Genomic DNA, 22,358 nt, shown 5'->3' on the forward strand with positions numbered 1-22,358 from the left:
CCGGCTTAGAGAGCCCCGAATGCGGGTGGGTGAACTAGAGGTATCCCACGCGCGAGCCAGGGCGCAGCGATAAAGGGGTTAAGGCACTGGGCCCCTCCTCAGCCCAGGGATTGGCGAGCTTGGGGGGCGTGGCTGGAGGGCGGACCTGCGTTTGCCGCAGCCGCGGGTGGGCGGGGCCCGGGCGGGGAGCGGGAGGGGCGCGGAGCGCAGCCGGGCCCGCGCCTCGCGCCCCGCCGGGCGGGCTTCTGGCCGCGCCAGCGAGCCGGTCCGGCGGCGCCAGCGCCGAAGACACCGCGCCGGACCCTGAGGCAGAGAGTAAGTGAGGCAGACCCACCGCGGCGCCCCTCTCGACTCCGACCTTTAGCCTTGCCCGCTACACCGCGAGGCTCGTTCGGTCGGACCCGGAGCTGGGGAGGGGGAGCGTCCCACTGCTGGGATCCCAGGGATGAAGGGAGTGGAGATGAGGCCGATGATGTCATGGATGCTTCGCAGGGCCTGGGGGAAGGTGGCGGCCGGAGGGGGTGCGGCCCGGATTATGTCACCTCTTCCCTCTGCGCCCCGCCCCCCCGGGCCACACGCGTTGGTGAGGAGCTCCAGGAGGTGCAGGAGGGATTTCTCCCACCGCAGAGATCCCCCGGACACCTCCTCGGGATGGCCTGTGACTGGGGTCTCTATCTTTTGGCGCTGCGGGCCATGGGGGCGAACACCCGCCCCCTGCCACCACCCCCCACTCCCGTGTGGGAGGCTCGTGCGCGCGCGCGTGTGTGATCGGGGTGTGTGTGTGGGGGGCGCTGTCAGCCCCCTCAGTCCTGAAACACGGGATTTATCAGAGCCAGGATCTAGGGGATCGGCCCCTTCCCCCTTTGTCGCCAAGAGATGAATCTCCCCTCACACATCCCAACCAAGAAGTTCTGGAGACCTCTGCACCCCTCTCCCCCAAAGCCCCATAGTGCCCCTGATACCTTTTCTCCCTCAGTCCTTCTTCCTGGAAGCCCATCCTGATTTTCCTATCGGGATTCATTGCCTCTTTGCATTGCTTGTAACTAGCATTCTCCCGCATGCATTCTCTCTGCATCTCCTCCGAATCAGGGCACAGAGACCCCAAGATTCTGTGGCCTGTTCCCCTCCTGGGGGCACCTACAGGCCAGCCCCAGAATGAAATTTCCCTGGAGTGGCCTGAACCAAGTGCTCCAAGAGCCCTCCCCCTGGGTAGATCAGGGATGCTGTCCTGGGAGGCAGTATTTGGGTTGATTCTTAAAGGGTGCAGATTGGGTACAGAGAGCTGCGAAGAGATTTTGTGTAGTGTGGAGAGGGACTCAGGTCAAGGGAAATAGGATGAACAGCAGGAGAGTCCTTGGGGGCCCTGCTGCAAGCTGTGGTTCTGAGGCCTGAGAGGAATGCCAGGCATCTACCCATAATACATTCAATTCTTAAGATTCCTGTAAGGTAGGTGTGAGAACTCAAAGTGGAATAACCTGCATGCAATTCCACCCCTAATCAGTTGAACTGGGATTTCCACTTGGAACTGATACCTCTATAAGTGTCTATATTGCACCTGCTGCAAAAGAATTTGGGCAAAGCATGGACAAGATCGGCTTTGTCCTTTAGAAACGGTCTCTTAGTAGCTGCACAGGGGAGGGAGTGCAGAACAAGAAAGGGCAGTGAGAAGCCCCCAGCAAGGATGCTGGCAGGAGGGGCTGCTAAGATCTTTAGGGGGTGAATGGGCTGAGCTTGTGGCTCTGAGACCCCAGGGGAAGGGTATAGTGTTACTAGCTTTAGGAGGGACACACATGTGGAGGGGCTGGTTGGTCACTATAGGATGGAAGGACCTGCCCATCTAACTCCCAGGTATAGTCTATTTGCCCCCTTCATGACCGCTAATACTGTGTGTAATGGCCCAGGCAGTGAGGGTGGATAGGACAGAAACAGAGGCAGACTCAGGCAATAGGCTGTCATCCCAGGTTGTTGAGCTAATGCCATGAGGTTGTCTGCAGACCATACTCAGCTACCTGGGCTAGTTCAGGACCTTGACCCACAAATGAAGCTCAAACCCTTCCTCTGGACTCAGTTTCTGCCTATCAGGGAGATATATGCCCTTCCTTGTCTTGCCAGTCCCTGCTGGAGATTTGTAGAAAGAAGTTGCAGCAGTCTGAGCTTGGGGGAGGCAAGGGGCAGAGAACACTTGCATAGGGTTGATGGTAATAGGTTAGAATTATAATAAGAAGCTCTTCAAGGAGTGAGGCTCCAAGGAGAGCTGCAGTGGGTTGGTAGTCAATGATTCCCAGAGAAAGACCACAAGGATAGGAGGCTCAGGAAACAGTTTTGGGACCTCATTTCCATCCATCCAGGACTCTGGGCACCCAGGCCTTCAGGGGACCACACACAATCCAGGGAAACCATAGGGCAGGGTGGCATATGATCAGCCCCAATCTATGGTCAGAGTCTCCTTTCCTGGATCTCAGGGAAGGTAGTATTGCATATTTGTACTGCACCTTACAGTTTGCAAAGCACCTTCCTAAACATTATCCTCTCACTTTCATGACCTGAGGTTTGCTCCGGCCCACACCCAGGCTTCTGGTGGAACCCCCTTGCCTAGTTTTCTCATCTCACTATCAACACCCTCTTTTAGCATATAACCACACTCAGGTTTCTACCATGTTAAATTCTAAAATTAGAAAAGAGCCCTTGGATTCCAAACCACCTTAAATTACTGCCTTCTCAAAAGAGAAGGGAACTCTTTCCCTCCAGACCCCCACCTCCCCCCACTTCTGTAGTCTGGCTCTGCTTTGCACCACTTTCCCAAAATCATTCTCTCATTGGCACTAGTGATGTTTCCACCTGCCAAATTCAGGGCACCCTCTCCAATCCCAGTTTTATGAATAAGCCCCTTTGTTAACTCCAGGAGTGCCCCTACCTTCTTGAAGCATACTCCATCTTGGTCTTCAGGGCCTGCCTTCTCCTGGTCTTCTTCCTGCTCTCACTTCTCCACCCAGGCTTTGGGGGCTCTGCCACTGGAGCTCCATGCTGGAGCCCACCCACATCACGCTTGAACGCTCATGACCTAAGTCTCTCTTTGTATCTGATACCTGAGAGATATCTTTCTCTGGTCTTCCTCAAAGCACCCATTTCCCCACACATTCTCCTGTCACGTTAAGGGTATCATACCCATCCTGGTGTCCCAGTCCAGACACCTCCCTTGCCCCACCCCTGGACCCCATCTGTATGATGTTTTGTCAGTTCTTCGTCCCTGACCAGATCTTCCCACTGTTTCTAAGCCTCAGAACACCCAGCCTTCACCCTTTTGACTCCCCAGCTGCTCCCTACACTGCATCCAGAGATGGCAAGAGAAGGGAGTCATGTTTAGGATGGGAGGGGGATATTCTATCTCCATATTTCTGTTCATTATCAGTGAGCACAGCATCAAGATTTTGGCAGCAGCACCTAGGGCACCAGATGAAAGTAAGCACTCACTTTCACCTGCACTTGCACTTTGATTGGACCCTCTCTTGCTCAGCCTTGTGGGATGTGTGGAACAGATTAGCTTAAGGAAAGAAGGTGGTAAATGCCTGTTCTCCACACCTGGGGTGGGGGCGGGGAGATGCTGGTAGAATGGAATTTTACAAAAGTGGTGAGGACTGGTTTGTGGGAGTTTTCCAACCACCTCGGGCTGTAATTCTAGGTGTGGCTAGAAGACACCTGAAAGGCAAGAGTTTTTGTTTGGTTCTGCTGATCTGGGACCCGATAGCCTCAACACAGCATTAGAAGTGGGCATCTGGGTAGAAGACAGTTTGAAACAGCACTCAAGGGGCCCAGGACTGCCACCTGTACCCCTTCATCTTAGCAGACAAGGAAGACAGGGTTTAAAGGCCTGAAGGGCGCCCCCTGCCATTTTTGGCACTTGTATTTGAGCGTCTGCTCGAGGCCGGCACTGCCTGCAGCCCCTGCCCGGTTGAATATGAGGATCTCTGGGGCAGGTGTTCCTTTGGTGCGGACTTGAGACAAAGGAACCAGGAAGCAGGGCCTTCCAGAGCACAGGTAACCCGAGGCCCCGCTCCCCACTGCTTCTGTGGGCCAGCCTTGGGGGGAGGGGGACGCACGCCCACAGAAGGGCTCCGAGGAATTCTCGGTGAACTGAGCAGGGTCAAGGTCCACAAGGAGCGGGGGAGGGGAGTAATCCAGGAAGTCTTCCCGAAGGCAGTGAATTCTTGGAGGGGTTCTGTAGGCGCGGAATCCTGGGCGCCGCTGAGTGCCGAGGCTCCGCCCCTGCCCCCGCCCACCTGTGGGAACCGCAGGCCGGGAGGGAGGCACGGCAGGCGTCCTCCGCAGCCAGCGCTGCGTCCTCTGCCCCGGCTTCAACCAGCTCCGGGGCTTCTGCCGAGGTACTGACCATGGGGAGGGGGCCCTCTCGTGCCAGACCCCCATGCGTGCAAGTTGGGAAGACCTCTGGGAGGGCCCCGCGCTACACGCTGCAGCCGCGGTCCCCGGCCGTCCGCGAGGGGCGACGCATGTCCTAGGTGGCCCAGATGTGCGCCGCCCAGGCAGCTACCGCCCACCCTACCCCCAATACCTCCGTCCTGTCCCGCGCCCGCTGCCCTGGGGTTCCTGGCACGCGGCAGCTCTGCGAGGTAGGTCCTCCATTCCTCCCATTTCGCAGAGGAGAAAACTGCAGTCCGGGATGGCTCAGTCGGCCGGTCCAAAGTCGCGTAGCTGGTTCGTGCCGAGCTGCGAGAGTGAGGCACATGGCCCCTGCAGACCGGGCCTCGGAGGGTCCCAGGCTTGAGGCCCCATCGGCCCCCCACCCCCTTGGAGAGGCAAGGAGAGGATCCTGCGCCGGTAGTGAGCCTCCACTTCTGTCCTTGACTGCAACACCCTAGGTTAGGGGACCGGGAAGGACTCCCATCCACAATTTTTGGATAGGGGTGGGCTTCCCTCCCTTAAGTTCTGAGGTCCCCTATTGAATTCAGGTACTGCTGTCCCCTTCCAAACCCATCTTCCCAGCCCATGAGGTTGGGATATAGGAGTCCAGACCCAGAGTAAAGGATACCTGAGTTCTGAGGTTGCAGTGAAGAATTGGGAGTGGGTGGGTCACTGAGTCTGGGGGGCAGACCCATGAAGAAGCTGGGTCTGAGGTGGGAGTTGAAGAGTGGAATACTGAGTATAGATGGCAAAGCTAGGAGGGTAGGTGTATGGTCCCTAGGGGTTGGGCTTTGTCAGGTGTACAACGGGCAGCCCCTATGGGCAGCCCCTATTACCAAGTCGTCCTTATTTCCCCAGCCCCATTCCTTTACCTTGACTGTTTGGGAACTCCTGGGCCCACTGTAAGGAAGGGAACACTGAAAGGCAGGTTCAGCTGGTGCTGGGTCAGGCTTGGATGGGGTGGTGGGAGTGGGGGTGGGACTGACCTCTCTCTGCTTTCCTACTTGTGCCCACAGTGCCCCCCTGGCTTAGTCATGGCGAAGCTGGAGACACTGCCTGTGCGTGCTGACCCAGGGCGAGATCCCCTCCTGGCCTTCGCCCCTCGGCCCTCTGAGCTCGGACCCCCAGACCCTCGCCTGGCCATGGGCAGTGTGGGCAGTGGAGTGGCTCACACCCAGGAGTTTGCCATGAAAAGTGTGGGTACCCGCACAGGGGGTGGGGGCAGCCAGGGCAGTTTCCCTGGTCCCCGTGGCAGTGGGGTCAGCAGGGAGAGGCCAGGCCGCTACCCCTCAGAGGACAAGGCTCTCGCCAATTCACTCTACCTCAATGGCGAGCTACGGGGCAGCGATCACACGGACGTCTGTGGCAACGTGGTGGGCAGCAGCGGCGGCAGCAGCAGCAGTGGCGGCAGTGATAAGGCCCCCCCACAGTATCGTGAGCCCAGCCACCCGCCCAAGCTCCTGGCCACCTCTGGCAAGCTAGACCAGGTCAGTCCTTAAGGCCTTTTTCTGGGGATAGGTGGCAACCCAGAGAAGAGGGTGGGGTGGGCCTTCTTGGATGTTTTTGAGCTTTAGGGACTGAGATAGAAGCTGGATTGGGGAGCCTTGGGGGTCAAGTCCAGCTGGTGGGCCTTGGGCGGAGAATTGGCTGTGAGGGAGTCAGGTGATGGACATAAGGTAAGACTCCAGCCAGGAGAGACTCCCAGGATGGAGGTCCAATGGGGGTGGAGGTGGGGCTGGACAAGTCTAGATCAGAGGGAAGAGACTGCGGCCAAGGCTAAGGCCCCATCCTGATGCCCACTTCCTCTTCCTTGCTTTTGTGCAGTGCTCAGAGCCGCTAGTTCGGCCTTCGGCCTTCAAGCCTGTTGTACCCAAGAACTTCCACTCCATGCAGAACTTGTGCCCCCCACAGACCAACGGGACCCCTGAGGGACGACAGGGCCCTGGTGGCCTCAAGGGTGGACTGGACAAGTCTCGGACCATGACCCCAGCGGGCGGGGGTGGGAGCGGCCTCTCAGACTCAGGCCGGAACTCACTCACAAGCCTGCCCACCTACAGTTCCAGCTATAGCCAGCACCTGGCGCCCCTCAGTGCCTCCACCAGCCATATCAACCGCATTGGCACTGCCAGCTATGGTAGTGGCAGTGGTGGTGGCAGCAGTGGTGGGTCGGGCTACCAGGACCTGGCAACGTCTGACAGTGGGCGGGCCTCCAGCAAGAGTGGGTCATCCTCATCCATGGGGCGACCAGGTCACCTGGGATCCGGGGAGGGTGGAGGAGGAGGCCTGCCATTTGCGGCCTGCTCACCACCTTCGCCCAGTGCTCTGATCCAGGAGCTAGAGGAGCGGCTGTGGGAGAAGGAGCAGGAGGTGGCAGCTCTGCGGCGTAGCCTGGAGCAGAGTGAGGCGGCAGTGGCCCAGGTGCTGGAGGAGCGGCAGAAGGCCTGGGAGCGTGAGCTGGCTGAGCTGCGGCAGGGCTGCAGTGGCAAGCTGCAGCAGGTGGCCCGGCGCGCCCAGCGCGCCCAGCAAGGCCTGCAGCTACAGGTGCTGCGGCTGCAGCAGGACAAGAAGCAGCTACAGGAGGAGGCAGCCCGGCTGATGCGGCAGCGGGAAGAGCTTGAGGACAAGGTTGCCGCCTGCCAGAAGGAACAGGCCGACTTCCTGCCCCGGATGGAGGAAACTAAGTGGGAGGTGCAGACTGGGGCGTGGGCATCTCCCTGTGTTCCCTTCTTCTGTCTCTCTGGAGAAAACCAGAGTAGCAGCCCACAACTATCGCAAGGGGAGTGAAGATTGTGGCCGCATCAGTTGGCAGTGTCTGTGAGGACCAGAGCAGTCCCAAGCCCTGTGAGATTAGCCATGTCGTCCCGAGTCTGAGGAGGGGACCCTGAATTGTCATTTCTGCCATGATGAGCTGACCCTGAGCCCTGGGGCAGCTTGATGCCCTGGGGCTGGATATGGGGGCTAGAGTGGGGGTAAGCAGAGTTCTCCTTTCCCCCTGACTTCTCTTCTCATCTGCCCCGCCCAGGTATGCCAGAAGGCTGGGGAGATTTCCCTTCTGAAGCAGCAGCTGAAGGACTCGCAGGCAGACGTGTCCCAGAAGCTGAATGAGATTGTTGGGCTGCGCTCACAGCTGCGGGAGGGCCGGGCCTCCCTGCGGGAGAAGGAGGAGCAGCTGCTCAGCCTGAGGGACTCCTTCAGCAGCAAACAGGCCAGCCTGGAGCTGGGTGAGGGAGAGCTGCCCTCTGCCTGCCTCAAGCCGGCGCTGACCCCAGTGGACCCGGCTGAGCCACAGGATGCACTGGCCACCTGCGAGAGCGATGAGGCTAAGATGCGCCGTCAGGCTGGGGTGGCTGCTGCCGCCTCCTTGGTTTCCTTGGATGGGGAGGTGGATGCTGGTGGGGAGAGTGGGACGCGGGCCCTGAGGCGGGAGGTGGGGCGGCTGCAGGCTGAGCTGGCAGCTGAGCGGCGAGCCCGGGAGCGCCAGGGTGCCAGCTTTGCAGAGGAGCGCCGAGTGTGGCTGGAGGAGAAGGAGAAGGTCATCGAGTACCAGAAGCAGCTGCAGCTGAGTTATGTGGAGATGTACCAGCGCAACCAGCAGCTAGAGCGGCGGCTGCGAGAGCGAGGGGCTGCGGGAGGTGCCAGCACACCTACACCCCAACACGGGGAGGAGAAGAAAGCCTGGACCCCCTCCCGCCTTGAGCGCATCGAGTCCACAGAAATATAAGCCCCTACCTGGGCATGTGGCCTTTTGACAAGTACCCAGTCAAAGGCCAGAGTCCCCAGTATCCTCTTCCCTGCCATCTCTTTTCCCCATTTCCCCTGAATCCCCAGACCAAAGAGGTTCTCAAAGCAGCTGTGACCAGGCCCCTCCCCTCCCCTCACTGGGTGCCTCCCAGCTCTACCACTGCCCCACTAGGCAGCTCCACTCAACCCACCTCCCAAGGAGGAAATAGGGGGAGGGCAGAGTGAATGGGGCTGAGGGCCCAGGCTGCAGGGGAACTCGGGCTCCTTTTCTTGGCACTCCCTTGTTGCAGAGGTGGTAGGCCTTGCAGAGCCATGAGGTGCCCAGCCCCTTGGTGGGTCTGGGCTGCTACTGTTGGCCACCCTGTGTCCAGAGATGCTCTCTGTACCAATCTCCTAGGCCATGTAGCCTGAGGGGGACTGTGTGGGGTCTGCCAAAGCTGACACTCTGGGCTCCTGGCCTCCCTCTTTCCTGCACTCTTCTCCCTCCCTGGTCAGATTGGCAGGACAAGTGGGAGCAGATGGCCTGCCTGCAGTTGAGAGGGCTACCTGCCTAGCCCCTCCCTGCCAAGGTCGCTACAGCCTGGGCTAGTCCTGAGTGTGTGTCTGTATGTGTATGTTGGAGGAGGTAAGGGCTGAGGCTGAAGGCTCGGTACCCAGGGAAGTTCTGCTGTCTGGTTCTTGGAAAGGGTCACCTGGAGGCTTCTTAGCTCTACCCTCACCCCTCTGACCAGGATCCTGTAGGACAACAGCCCCATTTGCTTGGCTGACCCCACACCTAGGGCCACTATCCAGCTCTAACTACAGTTATTAAGTGCCACCTGCCTCTCAGGCACTCCCCTCATCGAATTTCTGAGGTCCTATGAGTGTCTGTGATGTCTTCCTATGTCTTCCCACTTGATTCCCTCAGCCACCTTCTGCTTTCGTGCTCAGCCTACTGCTTTCATGCTCAGAACATCATTGTCCTAGGCCACCTCTTCCCCTAAACCTCACCTTTTCTTCCAGTAGAAAACTCTGCTTGATCTTTGGTGCACTGCCCACTTCCTAGCTCCTTTGGGCCCAAGCCTGAGCCCAAGGCCCTTGTTTTGGGGGGTGGGGGGGTAACTATGATTGCTCTTGAAGAGCAAGGCTGAACTGAGAGAATCACTGACCCCTGGGTCCAAGAGGCCTGAGGTAGCCCAGTGTTTGCCCAGGGTAGTCCTGGCATGGCCATTAGTGGGGGTTGGGGCAGCCAGTCACTTCCTCCTCTGGGGGCCCTCTTAGAGTCCATCTCCCAAAATAAGAAGGGAAAGGCAAATTTCTAACACACCAGCAATAAAAATCGGAGGAGGTTTGGCCCTCGGCCCTTGTATTTTTCTTTTAACTCTCTCCTTCCCACCCCCAAGACTGGGTTTGTGGGGCAGGCTGGAGGGAGCTGGCAACTACTGTGAGCAATCCCCCGACCCCTGACCAGCCTCCTCTCATGACTGGTGACTGTTTAATGAGCTGTGCACCCCCCACACAAACAGGAGTGCCCTTGTGGCCTCTGTTCTGCACAGCCCCTTCTGGTGCCCCTTACCAGTTCTCTGAGCTGGGTAGGGGGCTGTCCTGGCAATCACTGCCTATTCCACTCACCCTTCATTGCACCGGCCCCAGAACCTGGGCCTGGGCCAGAGGGGCAGGAGGAAGAGGAGGCATTAGTATGAAAAAAAAAATTAAAATGTAGAAAAAAATATGAACAGACTCAGCTTTGGGATTTCCAACCACAAAAGAAATTATATATAAATATATATAAATATATATCTCTACCATATGTGATGGAAAGACTTTGTTTTCTTTTCCCAAAGAAATAAAATGGAGAAAGCCTCTTGAGTGGCACTCTTCTGGCATGCTTGTGTCTTTGCAGGTGTGGGAGGTGAGGCTGGGTGAGGGGAGTGTGGAGGGCAAAGCTGGAATAAACACTCCAGAGGAGGCATGAGACCGGAGGTGCTCACGGGGCCATGTCAGGAGGCTGGATCAAAGACCAATCTCCTCCATGTTGTCCAGGAGGAGTAGTGCTCTCACTTTTCTGCCTGAAGGGGCTTTCTCTTCCGTTCAGACTGTTGCCAAAAGGGTTTCAAGCTAGTTCCAGCTCAGAACTTGGATACTAGACTGTTGGTCAGAAGGAAGGTGATGCAGGACAGTCTGTAGCATTCTGATTAGCCAAAGCGTGAGGGCAGAACACATAGATATGAAGGCTGAGAATCAGTTTGTAATTAGTGGTGTGGCTCCAGAGGCAGAAGGGACCCACGTACTTCAAGCATGTTTATAATTCCTTTGGTTGGGCTCACAAAGCTCCTCAATTAAGAATGTGCTGCTGCTGCTAAGTCGCTTCAGTCGTGTCCGACTCTGTGCGACCCCATAGACGGCCTCCTACCAGGCTCCTCTGTCCCTGGGATTCTCCAGGCAAGAACACTGGAGTAGGTTGCCATTTCCTTCTCTAATGCATGAAAGTGAAAAGTGAAATTGAAGTCACTCAGTCGTGTCCACTCTTAGCGACCTCATGGACTGCAGCCTACCAGGCTCCTCCGTCCATGGGATTTTCCAGGCAAGAGTACTAGAGTGGGGTGCCACTGCCTTCTCCATACTCTGCCACAAATAACACAACCTGATTTACAGGACCCCAAAGAGTGGTGTATTTTTCTTCACCTGACACAGTCTGGACATAAGTATGCTCTAAGTGTCAGAGATGTTGGTTGACCAAGGACCTAGACTTTCCATCCTCCTCCCATCCTTTGCATGTTGTTCTCTCCATGCCACAAGGCAGCAGTCACAGTTCTGTGAAGTGACTGAGGCAGCAGCACTTTATCAAAAAAGTAAACGGTTTCCCAGAACCTTCACACCATCCTTCCCTTAAAATTTTTTGCTTCCTTTTTTTTTTCCTTCCCTTTAAATTTGGTGGGCTGGAACTGAGTCGGATGCTCTTCCCCCTTCAAGAGAGGCTGAGAAGTTGAGTATTTGGCAAAGAGGAACGGGATTGTCACAGCTGCTGAGGAGCAATTATGGTTTATTTCATCTCCTAGGCTCGTTCTCTGGAGAAGGCGATGGCACCCCACTCCAGTACTCTTGCCTGGAAAATCCCATGGACGGAGGAGCTTGGTAGGCTGCAGTCCATGGGGTCGCGAAGAGTCGGACACGACTGAGAGATTTCAATTTCACTTTTCACTTTCATGCATTAGAGAAGGAAATGGCAACCCACTCCAGTGTTCTTGCCTGGAGAATCGGGAGCCCGATGGGCTGCCATCTATGGGGTCGCACAGAGTCGGACACGACTGAAGCGACTTAGTAGCAGCAGCAGCAGCAGCAGGCTCGTTCTCGGTTCTGCTGGCAAGGACGGTCATAATCAGCAACTCAGTGATCTGGCTTCAGTGAGAGAACTTTCTCTGAGAAGGGGTGTCAGTGGTCTGGGGCCTCAAATGCGCACCCTGAGGCAAACAGCGCGCTCCACAGAGCTCAGGAGTTGGGATGCCAGGCTTGCCCCTCACAGTGAAGTGTCCTCCTTACACTGATTTTGTTTACCTGTCAAGATGGTGCCCTGGAGGGAGCACCATTTCTCAGGTCCCCCTCACAGCCCTTTAAAGCACCGACGAGGTGTGACCACCCTGATCAGCAGTCTCCAGTGCCTCCAAGTAAGGGCCGTCTGCTGGCAAGTGCTCCTGGAAGTCTCGAGAGTCTCTTCCCTGCCTAATTGCCCATACTCACTCAGGTGGGAGCCCCGCTACTTGAGGAGGTGTAGGACCACCTTGGCTCATCTGCCAAAGCTCTGGCCGCCTCAGCCAGCTCTTCAAATCCATTTCTCCTAACAGGTTCGTCTATCCATCACTAACTCTCCTCCTGAGAGCACTCTGTGCAGACGAGAAATCTGGCTTAGAGAATTTACAGGACTTCGCCAAAGCCATAAAAGCCTGAGTAGCGGTTTGAGATTCGAACCTGTATCTAGGCTATTCAGTGACTTCCAGAGCGATCCATCCACTGCGGGGTTTTCCCTCCGCAGGTCCTGACTCCGCAGTGATGTCTTCTTGTGGAAAAACGTCCTTGGAAAACGCTGACAGAGTCTTTTGAGCCTCGGCCGCACCCGTCACTCGATCAGCAACCGGAAGTAGCGGGCAGCTTACCGGAAGTGGGGGCTGTGAGGCCAGGGTGAAGCCGGAGAAGTCTTCGTGGTTCCGCAGCCTGCGAGAGTGGCGAGTGCTGTTGCGTCGCCGGCACTCGCCAAGCTCAGGTGAGTGACGGCGGCCGGGGAGGAGGCCGTGGCGGCGCTCCCTGCCGAGTTGGGCCGCGCTTCCAGGCCTGAGCTGCGGGCACCTATGCCAGGACCAGCTCTAGGGAGAACCTCGGATACCTGGAGTCCTGTGGCCTTTGGTAAGCGGCTTATGGCTCAGATGGTAAAGAATCTGCCTGCAATGTAGGAGACCCGGGTTCAGTCCCTGGGTCGGGAAGATCCCCTGGAGAAGAGATTGACAACCCACCTCAGTATTTTTGCCTGGAAAATTACATGGACAGAGGAGCCTAGCAGGCTACAGTCCATAGGGTCGCAAAGAGTCGGACAGGTCTAAACGACTACCACTACCACTTCTTACTTGTACCTTGATTTTTCCTCTGTGAGACGAATAACAGTACTTGTTTCACAGGGCTTTTGTGAGAACGTAATGAAATATTTTGCCACTCCTCTTATCCCACTTCAGTGTATGCGATTCACCTGGAAATTTGGAGATTCGGAGTCTGTAAGTCTGGGGTGGGGCCCGAGATTCTGCGTTTCTCACCATTTTCCAGGTGAGGTTGATGCTGCCCCTCCGCAGGCTGCACTTTGAGTAGCAAGGCCCTGCGGCATTTGCTTAGTATCTGGGACAGGTTGAGTCTTTAGTAAATAACAATACAAGATATATAACCCCCCCCCCCTTTTTTTTTAAACAGATAATTTCTGGTTGCACAAGCCTAAGGATATTATGGGTATCTCCCTCCGTTTTTTTATATCCGGGGATAAGAAAAATAATTGCCATTTTTCTTTCTGTACAAATCATGACACAGCTCTTCTCTCCTAACTCAGGGAGCTTTGGGGCCTCTCCATACCAGTTATATTCATGGGCCTCCTCAGGTGATGCTTCATTGCCCACTTAGTGCAGACTCTTGGAGGTTCTTCATCCTGTGGAGTTGGAGCCAAGTGCTTTAACACCAACATGGCTAACCTCTGTGCTTTAGTCATTTGTTGCTGCTGGAATCTGAATTTATGTTTTCTGTACTTTACTCACATTCTGTGAGTCGCCTAGATTTTGTGACTCAGTGCTCTGAATGGCCTTAGGCAAGCTCTGGGATGGATTTGCTACTGCCTGGTAGACCAGAATAAAATTGAAAAACTCCATGCTACATAATACAGCTGAGAGAGCAAGGCATTTGGCAGTTACACAGGCCTAATTTAATTTGTCAGTATGGTTTTCTTCCCCATTCATCAGCTTATATTTTCAGGTCCCCAGTAAGGCCTTATCATTCACCATGCAAATAAGTCAACTTTGATACCAAAGAATTCTGATGTTTCCCCTTCACTTTTCTGAAATACCATACTATGCAGTCTTGCAAATATAGGAAAACTGATAAAATCAAATATTTGGTTGTGCTAAAAGTGATAGGTACTTGAACTGTTTATTTGGAAATGTTTTCAAATGATTGTGGATGCAGATAATTTACCTGTCGGGATTTTGTCAATCCTCTCATAGACTCCAGCGCCGAGAGAAAATCAGATTTTTGTCTTTTTAATTCTCAGGGCTACTCAACACATTATTGGATAAGACAAAAGTGGAGTTTGAAGTATCCATTTATTTGTGGTAATTTTAGAATTTTATCAGGACATAAGTGGGTTAAATTTTTCTAGCAAAAGAATCAAATCAGAATTAAGAGATGAGATCTGGTATCTGGTAAATTGAATATGCTGAGGGTGTCATATACTTAATCTACAGTTAGCATGGCTGCCTTCCTCCGCCTGGCTCCCCTCCTCTAACTTCTGGACTGTAGTTTAAAACGAAGCTATTCGGCCTTGCTCAGACCTGTACCTGGAAGGTGGAAAGGTAAGATTTCTCGCTCTTGTGAAATCACATCATTCAGGGTGGTTTGGGCAGTGTCTTTCAGAACAGCTTTGGTTGGTCTAGTGGTGTCTGAGGCTCCACTCTGGTTCTTTAGGACCCCTAAAGAGGAGATGGGGAGGGGAGTATCCTTGGGGCATTTACGCTAGGAAAGGGACTTTGTGAAATGATGTCACATAAATTTGAACCTTTAGCGGAGACATGAGTTAACCAGTTGGGCATCTCTTAGTGTTCTCTTTCCAGCTTTCTTATGGATTCTTTGGGAACCCTTAAATAAGGAGGAACTAACTCTCCTCTGTGTTTGTCTCTATCTAGGCAAAACATCCTGGCCTCTTTTTCTTTGAAATGCCTTTTTTCCCCACTCTTCTGCTCTATTGATTCTATATCTTCCTTGTGTTTCTTCCCTTTCCTTCTCTACACTACTTAATACTTATCTTCTAAAGTGGTTGTATTTCATTTCTGCATACATAGATATAGTGTCTCTGCTAAAAGTTGCATGGCAGAAAAGTGAGTAGCTACTGTTTGCCATTTGCAGTTTGTGTCTGCATGGCTCTAAGATTAGTTTGTCATCATTGATTACTGGGCATCCATAGAGAAGTTCTACAGACAGTAGGAAGTCCTTGTACTGGAAGTAACTTTTCAACCTTTTTCTTGAGTATTTAGTTTACTCTTCTTGAAGAACAATTTCTTGTTAGAACATCATTTTTGTAAATTTAATTTTTTTCAAAGTCATATGTGTGCATGGCTTATATAGTTAAATTCCATGGTGGCACTGTGGTTAGGACTTGGAGCTTTCACTCTCCAGGGTGCACGTTCAATCCCTGGTTCAGGAACTAAGATTCCATAAGCCGCATGGCGTGGCCAAAAAAAAGCAAATAGTTTGACAGATCTTATAACACTAAATATTAATTCCATTTTTGTTCTCCAGAGACACTTTTCAACTATTTGTTTGTTTCTTTTGGTATTCATTGGTGTACTCTAAATAAATAACATTTGTATTTCTATTTCTTGATTTCTAGAACATCTCTATGTCCATAAAATCTTTTGACTTCTTTGTTATGAACTTGGATGCTCTAGGTCTCGTGTATTGCTGTTCAGTTTCCCTCTTTCCCACTTCCCCTCCCTTTAACCTCCCAGTATAGTTTGCTCAAAATTTTTGTTTAAATGGATATTCAAGGTTTATATTAGTAAGATTATGTAAATATTATTTATAGCTGAGCAAGCAGTGTAATATGACAATTCTTACCTTGTGCAACTTTTTTTTATTGTTTGGAGTTAATAATTTTTGTTGCTGTTAGTGGCTTGGTTTTCCATCTACCTATTACTTATTGGCTTAGCGGTAAAGAAGTCACCTGCCAATGCAGGAGCTGTGGGTTCGATCCCTGGGTTGGGAAGATCCTCTGGAGAAGGAAATGGCAACCCACTCCCATGTTCTTAGCTGGGAAATCCCCTGGACAGAGGAGTCTGGCTGGCTACAGTCCGTGAGGTTGCAAAAGAGTCACACACAACAACTTAGTGACTAAACAACAAATTACTTGTTTATCCTCAGATTATCCATCAGAAATGTCATTCTTCTCTCCTGTGTAATATCCATCTCTTCTAGCATAAACTAGTTGCTCTTTGTGTCTACTCACAGCTGTAGTCCTGGAATCTTTATCATTATTCCTGGGGTTCCTCTTTACTTCCCTTCTATGTTGAACTGTAAATTCTGGATCCCATATCTCTCTTGCCAACTTTCACATCTTCAATTATGATAGTTCTCTTTACCTTGATACTGGGGCATCTTGTAAACTCATTCCTTCATGTAGACTTTTGTCTTTGATGTCTTCTTTTTGTTCTTTTTATAAGTAGTAATTACTAGTGATAACTAGGATCTTAGACTATTAAAGGTATGAGGGGCTTTTGAGCTTACCTAACCCTCCAGTTCTAACACTCCAGCTTCCTGGCACCTGGAAACCCTATAGATTATTTGGGGGTCCTCCCCACCCTCCTGTCTGAAATCTGACTTCCCTTTTTGTCTCTCCAATACAGTAGCAATGTGGGATTTGGAATCAGATAATCTTTGATGTCAAACCCCATTTTGTCCCTTAGCTGTGTAATCTTCATCAGGTTTCTTAGTCTTGTGAAGACTCCTTTTCCTTATCAACAATATGGAGATAATAAAACCTACCTTGCCAAAAGGTAAGAATTGGAACTAATGCAGATGAAACTGCTTATTCAAGGCTTGGCACAGTGGAGACCCTAAGACAGTTGTGGCTCTTGTTCTTGTGGGATCCTAGTTCCCAGACCAGGGATCCAACATCCAACTCCTGCATTGGAAGCATGAGGTCTTAATCATTGGACCACCAGGAAAGTTCCTTAGCCTATATTTTTGCAAATCAGAAAGAGCCACATAATTCAAAACACTGGATCTATACCAGTCAAACATTGATGATCCAGGAAATGGTTCTTCATTTCAGGACCACATACAGTAATCTCATTAAGTAATCTTAGATAATATTAATTGAAGTAACTTAAATAATGTGCTTTTAAAGTTGTATTAGTTATAAAAGTATTTGTTAAATTAATCTATGTATTCTTCTATTGAACAGTTTTAATCCTACTAAAAAGGAGAAAAAGTTAATTTGTCAAAGGTGTAGCGGAAAGTCTCCTAATAGCTATATACTTTCCTTTTATATAGGTGTATTTTAAGTGATGTCACTTGTTCTGTTTGTTCCACTATTTGTATAAATCTTTCCATGTGTTGATGCCTGACACACACTTATTCTGTAAACCAGGTTACTCCTTCTGAAAAGACATGGATTTTCAGTTTTTTTGTTATTATAAAAAAAATTTTGTCTTTTTATTAAAGTTATTTCTTCAGATCTAGTTCTCAAGATGAGAAGGAGGACTTTGAACAATTGCTTTAGTTGGACGTTGTGCTGACCTAAATTTAGATTACAGGTTCCAAACAGGTATTCTTAAAAGCCTTGTTCTGTCAACTAAAGAGTTCCATTACTTGCTTTCTCCTTTGTTCCCACCATACCTGAGCTGCAGTATTAATTGAGATTCCGTTTTAAGGCATAAATCTTTAAGTATCATCTAAATGTTAAAGAAAAAAAATCAGTACTATTTTCCTGATGTCTTCTAATTTTTAAAAAGTTGGCCATTTGCATTCATAGGAGTAAGCTAATGGTTTATAGCGAACTTTTTCTGTAAAGGGCCAGATAATAAATATTTTATGCTTTACAAGCCATATATTCTCTGCCAGAATTACTCAACTCTGCTTTTGTAGTGAGAAGGCAGCCATAGACAGCATTTAAAGCATTTAACAAATAGCCTGGCTATGTTAAAACTTTGCTTACAAAAACAGATGAGGGCTGGATTTGGGCTCCGGGCCATAGTTTGCTAACACTTGATCTATAGCATCTGGACCCACAGATTGAAACTTGGTGGGAGAATGGTCCACAGGCCACAGTATGGAACTAAGTGTATAAAGATTTGGTGTGAAAGAATTCTGTTCTGGTTCACAAAGAAATTAGGAGCATACCTTCCTGCCATCCAGAGAAGCCTGTGTGGTTGGGCTACTTGAAAAAAGCCTCCAACTTGCCCTGCAGTCCTCTATTTCTTATGCTATGGGCTCTGGAAGGAAGGGACTGACAGGGGAATTGCTTAGGCATTTCAGAAAATCATTCTGGCACCCTCAGAACCTTCATGGGATTTTCTGCATCATGAGCCATGTCTGGTCCATATCTTGGCATCTTAGGGCTCCCTGAGTTTTGCTTGTGAGGCTTTGGCATTTCTCAAGCAGAAGGAGAGACAGTAAGCATTGAGAGCAAGAGTATGGCAGAGTCATTTTCATAGCCTGTCATGGTTTCTGCTGTAGAGGAAAAGTAGAACTTGTGCTGCTTTCAGGCATAATAATCAACACCTGACTCACTGGAAACATTGCTAATATGCCTCCTCCAGAGGAAAGCTCTGCTGCTCCCCTTGTCAGCAGGGCAGTTGCGTGAATTGGTGTTCCCTGAGCCCCGCTTTGAAATGCTCTTTGTGTCTCACCCATGAATTGATAGTTAGCAGGGCCTAGGCCTTCTACCCTCCCCCACCAAAGTGCTTGAGTTTTTCGGGTTTTTTAATTTTTTGAGGGGTATCTGGAGTAGCTGAATTTTTCTTTTTGACTTTTGTTGGAGTACAGTTGCTTTACAATGTTGTGTTAGTTTCTGCTGTACAGCAAAGTAAATCAGTGAACATATATCCACTCTTTTTTTAGTTTTCCTTCCTATTTAGGTCGCCACAGAGCATTGAGTAGAGTTCCCTGTGCTATACAGTAGGTTTTCATTAGTTAGCTACTTTATACATAATATTGTATATATTTCACTCCCAGTCTCCCAGTTCTTTCCGTCTGCCACTCCCCCGACCTTGGTATCCATAAATTTATTCTCTACCTCTGTGTCTCTGTTTTTCCTTTGCAAATAAGCCCATCTGTATGTATCATTTTTCTGGATTCCACATATAAGTGATATATGACATTTGTTGTTCTGTTTCTGACTTACTTCTCCTGTATGACTGTCTCTAGGTCTATCCACATCTCTGTAAATGGTACTATTTCATTCCTTGTGAGTGAGTTTTCAAGTTTACTTCCCAAGTCAATGACTACTCTGCGATAGTGATTCAGACTCTTGTAGGTCTTGAGAGGAGAATAGGCACAAGGTACAGAAGTAGCATTAAAACAACTGAATTCTGTAATCAAAAGGAGGAACGGGCGGTGGGGGGGCAGTTATTGTGGGTATAATTGTGCTGATATCAAAGAGGTGGAATAGATTGCTTATTTCTGTTCTTAGCTTTCTTTTTGGAAATCTGCTTTCCTCATTCCTGTTGGATTTTAGTGCAACAGCTGTCTCTAACTGTAAAGAAAGTCTGGCCAGAGAACAGAGGAAATTTAAACTGAGGAGCAGTCCAAAGAACTGCTCAGTGGTACCCTAGGATGGGGGTTTTCCTGTGCCTTTATGCAGGGTACATGGGGTTTTTCCTTGATGTATCCTGTCTTGTGGTTTGGGCATTCACTAACATGGAACTTACTTGAGTGGACAGTGGTATCGTTTTAATCCATGTCTTATGGTGTGTAAATTTTAGTATTAAGATAGGTGGAAGCCACTTATTCTTCATCTACCCTTTTTTCAGTATCTGGCACCAATTCTGGCCCAGTCATTTGTGATCCATGGCTCTTGTGATATGCCGAAGATTTCCAGGCACTTTCTGTGGAACACCTTCCCAACCAGCTCTAATCAAGAACCATATAAACAAGAAATTGCTTGGTCAGACATATGAGGACTGTGCTCTGACTGCTAGAATGATCAGTACTGACACCAGAATGGCAGCCATTCTCCAGCTGTTAAAACCTATAAGATATTGGACATTTTGCAGTCCTTTTACCTACAGTGCAACCCGAAGTGTGGCATGGTGGAATATAAGAAGCTACATGTGGCACAAAGGACAGGACTCTCCAGAAAACAGTCTCTGCCGTCTTGCCAGAAAAGTTAACATTTGTAGCACCTCTGCTTCTTGGAGGATTCTGACAACCGGCAATACTCTCCCAGGTTTGGAATTCAGCAGGGCTTCTGCCTCTAAGGCCAGCACGTTGAACCTGCACTCACCCAGGGCCATGAAAATTGATGAAGAGGATATAGAAACTTTTGATTCCCTTGAAGACCCTCGAGTTTTCCTCCAGCTAAGACCAGAGTATCAGCTTCACAGCTATAACAGATCTGAGACTTGTCAACCTCTGTCAGTTTCAGAAGGTGAACTAATTTTGCACAAAGTCACCGTTTATCAAGATAATCTCCAGCCTCAAATTATTGTTGACTATTTCTGTAAGCTGAGTTCTTTGCCTCCAGAGCAACATCCTGTTTTGCTGTCCAGTACCAGCTTTGCTCTGCTCTGCCAGCTGAGTGTGAAAAACATACATCTCTTTGATGCCTCAGATCTGATCAGTATTTTGAAAGCTTTTGTCAGTTTAGGAATTCCTCATTCCCATTCAATGCTAGATGTGTTTGAAACAAACTTTTGCCATAAGGTATGGAAAATGAGTCTGGATCAACTTCTCTTGGTGGCTGACCTCTGGCGGTACTTGGGACGCAGAGTACCTCGGTTTTTAAAGATCTTTTTTAGTTATCTTAATTTGCACTGGAAAGATCTATCCTTGTCCCAGCTGACTCACTTAATTTATATTATAGGTGAAAGTCGTCAGGCACCCCAGGATCTAATGCAAAAACTGGAATCATTGATCCTCAAGTATATAGATTTGATCAATTTAGAAGAGGTTGGTTCAATCTGTTTGGGGTTTTTTAAATCGAGTAGTAGTCTCTCTGAATTTGTCATGCGGAAATTTGGAGATCTGGCTTGTGCTGACATGCAGCATCTGAGTAGTTATGCCTTAGTGAATATTCTTAAAATGTTCCGTTTCACTCATGTGGATCACGTAAATTTCATGAAGCAATTTGGACAGATTGCTCCTCAGCGAATTCCTTCCCTGGGAGTTCAGGGTGTCATGCACCTGACTCTGGCCTGCTCAGCATTACGCTTCCTGGATGAAAGGATAATGAATGCTGTGGCTGCTTCTTTGCCTCCTAGGGTAGCATATTGTCGAAGTAAAGATGTTGCCAAGATTCTGTGGTCATTTGGAACTCTGAATTATAAGCCACCCAATGCAGAAGAGTTTTATTCTAGCCTGATAAATGAGATTCACAGAAAGATGCTTGAGTTCAATCGATACCCAGAACACCTGCTCACGTGCTTGCTGGGCCTGGCATTTTCTGAGTACTTTCCAGTAGAGCTCATAGATTTTGCTTTGAGTCCAGGGTTTGTCAGGTTAGCTCAGGAGAGAAGTAAGTTTGAGGTTACCAAGGAGCTGTATACTCTTGATGGTACAGTTGGCATTGAATGTCCAGATTACAGAGGCAATCGTCTTAGTTCTCAGCTTCAACAAGAGGGGTCAGAAATGCTATGGAATTTAGCAAGGAAGGATATGAACTCAAAACCTGAATTCCTAGAAGCTCTCTTTTTACTTGAGACCATGTTGGGTGGGCCCCAGTATGTCAAACACCATATGATTTTGCCTCATACCCGATCTTCTGATTTAGAGGTTCAGCTTGATGTTAACCTGAAGCCATTACCATTTAACAGAGAAGCCATACCAATTGAAGATGTAGCCAAGTTAAGGCTTAAGCATGTGGGAGTCAGCCTTACTGATGATTTGATGAATCAGTTACTAAAAGGGAAATCAAAAGGGCATTCCCAGGGGGAAATTGAGTCAGACAATGGGCAGCAGCCCTTGAAATTAGAGGAGGAGAGGGCTAAACCTGTGGGAGGTTCCCTTTGCAATAAGGTAGACAGATTGGGGGCCATCCCAATGGCTGGCCTATCCCCCTCGACCTGCTTGCAGGCCCCACAAGTGAAGCTGGCTATTCAGTTGACAAACAGGAACCAGTATTGCTATGGTTCCAGGGATCTGCTTGGACTGCATAATATGAAGAGGCGGCAGCTGAATCAACTTGGGTACCGTGTGGTGGAGTTATCTCACTGGGAATGGCTCCCACTACTGAAACGAACTCGCTTAGAAAAACTGGCATTTCTCCATGAGAAGGTGTTCACCTCTGCTCTCTGAAGGGCCTTCAGGGTCATTTCTACTCATAAATGCTGTAGATATGCACTGTACCAGGTGTTGTGAAACAGTTACAAAAGCCAGAATGTAGATTTGGTAATAAAATTATCTGTTGAGATTAAGTTGTACCCTGTCTGTGGCAGATAGAAGCTAATGTACATTACTGTGAATTAATTATAACTTGGTCCAGTTGTATAAGTTGCTGCTAATTTGTACAGGTAAATAATAAACATCTTAAAATATGGTCAAAAAACTCCTTATTTTCCTTTCTGTTTACTAGCCTCATCTCATGATTGCTTTGGATTTTTAGGATAAAAGTATAGTCAGGCATTGTCTAAAGCTAATTTTTTTAAAATGGTTTTCTTATATATATATTTTTTTTTGTATTTTGTTTTAAAATAAGAATCTTCTGCAGCTTACCTTGTACATCATAGTTTTTCCCCCACGTGTGTTTTCTTCACACCCCCTAGAAT

At 49.8% G+C, this 22,358-nt stretch overlaps 2 protein-coding genes across 12 annotated transcripts in view; both read left to right on the plus strand.

The window, feature by feature from the left end:
- Positions 1–300: 300 nt before the first annotated feature.
- LZTS3 (leucine zipper tumor suppressor family member 3) lies at positions 301–9,954 on the plus strand. 3 transcript variants are annotated; one of them, XM_052650490.1, is made up of 4 exons: positions 301–315; positions 5,433–5,903; positions 6,241–7,104; positions 7,439–9,954. In XM_052650490.1, the coding sequence occupies exons 2-4, from the start codon at positions 5,451–5,453 to the stop codon at positions 8,135–8,137; spliced, it is 2,016 nt and encodes a 671-aa protein (XP_052506450.1). In that variant the 5' UTR covers positions 301–315; positions 5,433–5,450; the 3' UTR covers positions 8,138–9,954. The 3 variants fall into 3 exon arrangements, with proteins under 3 accessions (XP_052506450.1, XP_052506448.1, XP_052506449.1); XM_052650488.1 differs by lacking the exon at positions 301–315 and adding an exon at positions 4,675–4,874; XM_052650489.1 differs by lacking the exon at positions 301–315 and adding an exon at positions 4,675–4,833.
- Positions 9,955–12,296: 2,342 nt separating this feature from the next.
- LOC128058455 (RING finger protein 37) overlaps positions 12,297–22,358 on the plus strand; it is a 50,397-nt gene continuing 40,335 nt past the window's right edge. For 3 of the 9 annotated variants that reach the window (XM_052650928.1, XM_052650930.1, XM_052650937.1), the window contains exons 1-2: positions 12,404–12,534; positions 14,124–14,231. Coding sequence is in view for 2 of the 9 variants with exons in the window: in XM_052650926.1 (XP_052506886.1) it covers positions 19,444–21,888 (2,445 nt within the window). In the remaining 7 variants the exon portion in view is untranslated. The other 6 variants (XM_052650926.1, XM_052650927.1, XM_052650932.1 and 3 more) reach the window with 6 other exon arrangements.

This window comes from Budorcas taxicolor, chromosome 13, assembly GCF_023091745.1.
Source record: "Budorcas taxicolor isolate Tak-1 chromosome 13, Takin1.1, whole genome shotgun sequence".
Taxonomy (NCBI): Eukaryota; Metazoa; Chordata; class Mammalia; order Artiodactyla; family Bovidae; genus Budorcas; species Budorcas taxicolor.

Excerpts from the sequence above, each read along its gene's own strand:
- LZTS3 (XM_052650490.1), top strand. The coding sequence starts at position 5,451 with ATGGCGAAGCTGGAGACACTGCCTGTGCGTGCTGACCCAGGGCGAGAT. Across the intron at positions 5,904-6,240 it reads CCTCTGGCAAGCTAGACCAG|TGCTCAGAGCCGCTAGTTCG; the intron begins GTCAGTCCTTAA and ends GCTTTTGTGCAG. Across the intron at positions 7,105-7,438 it reads TGGAGGAAACTAAGTGGGAG|GTATGCCAGAAGGCTGGGGA; the intron begins GTGCAGACTGGG and ends TGCCCCGCCCAG.